Below are 6,058 nucleotides of genomic sequence, written 5' to 3'. Positions count from 1 at the left end.
AAACCTCGTTCTCTTCAAAATAGATAATATATTAGGAAACTTCTTCGAACCAACTTTAAAGAAGATGAACGAGAAATGATGAAGGTGGGATAATTAATCTGGTTTAGGGACCGAATTTGATGTCAGTGCAACCTCTCCAAGATTTCTTCCATGCCCCTAGAACTGTCTCTACGCTGAACTCAAAACCCTAATGTTCGCACTTCATCGTTGTACGAACTTCGACAACATTCGATGTCTTCGGTGCCTTCAATGCGAGCTTCCAATGCCAATACTGTGAGCCTCTAGTAGTTTAACTAAAGTCGAGGTGATTTGGAAATTGTTCGAAGACAAAGATGATTTGTTCGAACTTAGAAGGTTTTCGTCGAACAGGAACATGTCTTAAATAGTTTAAACACTTTTAAGGTTCATATAATTAAGTTTATGTTTTTAATTTTTTGATTTTGATTTTATATTTAATATCATTCTCTTTTATTTGTATTATTTGTAGTATTTATGTATAGACAAAAGAATTACATACTAATATCAATAATTATTTAAAAAAAACTAATTCTTCTAATAAAAATATTAAATGTTAAATTAATCTTAAGTATATAATTAAATTAAATTAAATATTCATATTTTATAAATAAAATACATACATACAATTTATTTTTATTTATAATGTATCATAAATAATTTATTTAATATTATGTTGTGTCTAATCTCTAACTAATTAACTATAACTTAGCTATCATATTATATTGTGTCTAATTCCTAACTAATTAGCTACAACTTAGCTACCATATTATGTTGTGCCTAGTTCCTCACTAATTAGCTACAACTTAGCTACAATATTAGTTTGTCACTATAATCCTTCACTAATTAGCGAGTAAAATTTTTCCTTACTAATTTCCCTTGCAAAATAGCAAATTTATTGTAGTATTAGTTTTCCAACTTTATAAATAGGTGAATTTAATCATTTTAACCAAATTATGTTAAATTTATTTGACGTTTCAAACGCATTTTTTAACTAACATTGATGAAAAATGCGTCAAATGATGTAAACAACTCAAATGAACTGTGTTTAAAACGTCAAATACACTTAACAAACTTTAGTTAAAAGAACTAAATCAACACATTTCTAAAGTTGAAAGACTATATTGGGCCAAAGTTTCAAAAGAGAGACTGATTTCAATTTTCACTAATGAAAGTTCAAGGACCAAAAACATATTTAACCCGACTAGACATTAATGAATGGTCCGATAATATAATGATTTACATGATAAGTCAAACAAATGACCTCATTATGATAGACTTTCAATGAGTATGATATTATCTTAATAAGTATATTTTAAGCTTAACTAATCGACTTGTAAGATAATATTTTAACTCTCATTTATTTAATGTAAATGAATCTTATCTCAATATAATTATTTTCTTAAAATGATTTTAAAAGAATATCCCATTGTGCTTAAATTGAATATGAGGTATAAAGTAATGTCAACTTAATATAATGTATAAAACACGCACATATTATAATGTATAAAACAGGCACACATAAAAGTGTAAAGATAAGATACGAGGACTACACCGACTAAGGTGTCTTCAATCAACATTACTAATTTTATATCTTAAAATATTTAAATTACTATCAAAATGACTAGATTAAAATTGAAAAAATAATCTAGCTTCATATGTATAAGTAAATTAATTAAATTTACACCCAAAATAACATGAACTATAACCTAACAATTTGAAGTTAAATAAATTAATAATATTAAAACTTTAAGGTGTTACATTTTATATGATAACGCTTTATGCTATGACATTAAATGTATTTAGAGATAAGATCATTTTTGCATTTTAATCATTCAAGTTAATTATTTATTAAGAATATGCTTGTGTGTGTGGGTGATTTATGTGTATACGATGCCTCGGATATCACTCTTTTGGTTGTATTATTTGTATTTCGTTTTATTTGGAATAATACCTAAGTTCATGAGTTTGCTAAGTGGAAAAAGTAAATTGTAAGTATATATAGTTTTGCTATAGAAACATCTAAATTATAATTATTTTTTATTTAAAAATCTATTTTTTTTTCTATAAGTTTATATATATATATATATATATATATATATATATATATATATATATATATATATATATATATATATATATATATTACCTTTCACTTCCCGCATTTTATTTAAAGAAATTTTTTAGAGTTAAAAGTATAACACTTTTCAAGTGATTTTACTTTCTCTAACTATAAGTATATAATAATTTAACGTATTTAAATTTATACTTTTGGATTGAAAGTAGTAAAATTTAATATGTACTTCATATTTTAACCTTTATCTTTATTTCATAAATTTGTTGAGTCATAATAAGTTTAAGAATACAAAGGTCTTAAACTTTATTCATTTTCAATTTGAAATATATTTAATTATACAATAATATATATGTGACAAATATTTACATACTTTTATAAAATTCTTCTCGTTAACTCAAATTATATATAGATATAATATTTTTTAAAAGTAAAAACTTTAGAATCATAAGAGGGAGAAAGTCACAATAATATAGAAGAATCCATAAATGGATAAAAAAATTAAAATCAAGTACAATATCTGAAAGAGGAAAAGAATCACAATAATAAAAAATAAAATAATAAGTCTTTGTTACCATTGAAATGTTAATACATCTTAATGTTGCATGGAAGGGTAAGATTCTATAGTTCAGTTGTTTAATAGAATGCATAAGATGTTGTAAACTTTGTAACGTATATTTAGTTCGCACTTATCTGAACAGGATTTTCAAATTTTATAATAGACCATGACATGTTGATGCAAAAGTTTATCAAGTGTTTTTTGTCATTTTCTATTAATTTTATTATTGTAATTTTTTATATTTCTTACTATGTTCTTTCTAAGTTTTCTATCAAAAATTTTCACAAATAAGTTCACTACAAATTTTCACGTGGATTTTCACAAATTATTCGTAGCAAAAATTTCATGAAATATAAAATATTTATTGAATTTAAAAGATGACTTTCTTATATATTGCAAGATAATCTTCATAAATTGGATCATAAATAAAATTATATTACAAAAAAGTTAAATTGAGAAAGAAAAGAATATAAGACATTATTATCATTAATGTGACTATTAACTTTTTTTTTTTATATGAATGGTGGTATATCAGAGTAGTTTAACAAGTATGATCAACAACATCTAAAACATATTTTTTCATTCCTTCATTTTGAGTTGAAATGGCATGAATCACTCTATATTGATTGATAAAGAAAGAATTGATAAATAAATAATTTTAAATATCAAATTTGTTATTACCTTGGATTCTGAAGAAAAACAAAATTATTTAATGGAATGAGTTTTCATGAATAAGTACTTACTACAAACAATGAAAACTCAATCAAGAGTCATGTAAATAATTATAATTTATTTTTAAGTATTTGATATCGAAGAAAGAACCATCCTTCTAGTATTGAATATTTATTCATATTATGTTTCCTTTATCATAGTTTAGTAAGAAAATGGGTATGGGTACGAGGATATACCCGTTACTCGATGGGGATGGGGATGGGACAAAAGTTTGATACCCGTTGGGTTTGGGTATGAGGATGGGGATGAATTTTTTTTTACGGGGATGGGTATGGGATAGCGAAACCTGTGCCCGCCCCGCCCCGTTGCCATCCCTATTGATGGTATCACTATGACTGAGTGTTGCATGATCATGATGGGTTTTGGGCAAGTATGGGAACATGATAATCATGCTTTAAATGTAATAGAATTGCGGGGACATGCGGAATAAGTATATAGCTTTTATTGTGGCTCATGCACTGTATGTGAATTGTATGCATGCAAAGGGTTAGGAAAATGAGAAAGGGAAAATAATGTGCGTTGGACTGGACTGTGATGTTTTTAAGGAGCACCAGTGTGTCTACTATTTAAAGTGGTTCCATGAATATGAATGGTGGTTGGTGAAATACATGTTTAATATGTGATATTTGTGTACAAGTTTGTTAAAGCTATTTAAGTTAAGACTGTGCATTTGAGTCATGTGATTTATGGAAATATATATATATATATATATATATATATATATATATATATATATATATATATATATTCTTGATTGTGGACATGCATAATGATAAGAGTAGAATTAAATGTAACCTGTTTTGGGTGCTAAACTAGCAATGGGTCGTTGCTAGTATAGCATTTGGTTGTAAGAAATTATTATTATTAATGTGACTAATAACCTTTTTTTTATTATATGAATGGTGGTATATCAGAGTAGTTTAACTAGTATGATCAACAACATTTAAAATATATTTTTTCATTCCTTCATTTTGAGTTGAAATGACATGAATCACTCTATATTGTTTGATAAAGAAAAATTGATAAATATCAAATTTGTTATTACCTTGGATTCTGAAGAAAGACAAAATTATTTTAATGGAATGAGTTTTCATAAATAACTACTTACTACAAACAATGAAAACTTAATCAAGACTACCATGCGAAAAAAATAAAATAAAAAACTACATACATCAATATATTATCCATAAAAGCTTAAATTTGTTTAAAATGTTCAAATCTGAACCAAAATAGAAAAAAAGAAACTGAGTACTTGCGATATTAAAATATAAAGACAATTTTTAACCATTGAATAGCAGTACAAAAAGTTTTAAGGAAGAATACCTAACTACTACTGTTACAAGGTTTTTTTTTAAATAGATTTAATTAGTCTTTAAACAAAAAAATAACTTCTGCAAAATTAGTGAAAAATTAATTCCAAAATACATGTAGTTGAATAGTATTAACGGAAAATTAACAAAGAATGTTTTAATTATCTACTTAATACTCAAAATCTACCTTTTAATAGCATTTTTAAAACCTAGATTTTTTTATTAAATACAATTAATATGATAAAATTGACATTATCAGCAATTATTGCTTGCAAAGATTACGAGCGTTACCTTCTGAAATTAGTGTTTTCTTTTTTCTTTTTCCAAGTCTAAAAATCTATATATACGTGTTTGTGGACTTCTGCAGATTATAATTTCTTGGTGACTAAAAGTCATGGCTTCTACCTCCACATTCCAATTCTCAATTCTTATATCTCTCTTTTTAGTTTCATTTTTTTGGATTGTTGAAGGGAATCTTCCCCAATCATGCAAGCAAAATGAGTGTCCCACTTACACTGTAGTAGAAGCGGGTAATGGTTATGAAATTCGAAAATATGATTCACCTGTGTGGATTTCTACCCCACCAATTCAGAACAAATCTTTCGTTGGAGCTACAACAAATGGTTTTATCAGGTTATTTCATTTCTTTACATCGAGTTAATTTGATCTGTAATGCATGAATAAGTTTAGGTTTTGTTAAAAATTTATTTGGAATTAAAGTTGAATAACCATTGGTATTTCATTTGGAATTTTCAGGCTATTTAGCTATGCCCGTGGTAAGAACAACCAGAACAAGCAAATTAAGTTGACAGCACCAGTTACGAGTGAAGTCTCTTTTAATGGAGGAAAGCCCTCCATTGTTGTGAGCTTCTTTGTGCCATTAGCGAACCAAAACAATCCAGCTCTGGCAAATGGACTGAGTGTTAAAAGATGGAAAAGTAAATTTGTAGCAGTGAAACAATTTGGTGGGTTTGTCACAGATTCTAACGTTGGGAGGTATGTTGCTTCCCTCAAGGCTAGTCTTGGTGCAACCAAACGTTCTTTTACTTTTGGCAAGAGTTTCATTATAGCACAATATGATCCTCCTTTTAAATTGACCGATAGAGTGAACGAGGTGTGGTTCTTGTCTCAGTGATCATAGTATCCAATAGACTAGAAAATTCTCTATGTTATCTTCCTAATTTAGTAATAATGTCATAGATGAATGTTACAATTGTATAAATAGAGTGTTTAGCTTTACATTAACATAAAGACTAAAGAAAATAAATGAGGAAGAATAACAGAGTACTTTTTATGTGTATATTTTCCTAGGATTCTCCAAAGTATTAGGTCGTGTTTTATCTAGTTGTAAATTTGTAACATTTGGAG

At 26.8% G+C, this 6,058-nt stretch overlaps 1 protein-coding gene across 1 annotated transcript; it reads left to right on the top strand.

The window, feature by feature from the left end:
• The first annotated feature begins 3,799 nt into the window (after positions 1 to 3,799).
• Positions 3,800 to 5,825, top strand: LOC114174500 (uncharacterized). Its single transcript, XM_028059339.2, has 3 exons — positions 3,800 to 3,851; positions 5,161 to 5,323; positions 5,447 to 5,825. The coding sequence occupies exons 1-3, from the start codon at positions 3,800 to 3,802 to the stop codon at positions 5,823 to 5,825; spliced, it is 594 nt and encodes a 197-aa protein (XP_027915140.1).
• Positions 5,826 to 6,058: the final 233 nt, after the last annotated feature.

Source organism: Vigna unguiculata, chromosome 2, assembly GCF_037176805.1.
Source record: "Vigna unguiculata cultivar grain cowpea cultivar isolate G323 ecotype 2 chromosome 2, ASM3717680v1, whole genome shotgun sequence".
Taxonomy (NCBI): domain Eukaryota; kingdom Viridiplantae; phylum Streptophyta; class Magnoliopsida; order Fabales; family Fabaceae; genus Vigna; species Vigna unguiculata.
The sequence above is the reverse complement of the archived record's forward strand: the minus strand, read 5'-3'. Positions and strand labels throughout refer to the sequence as shown.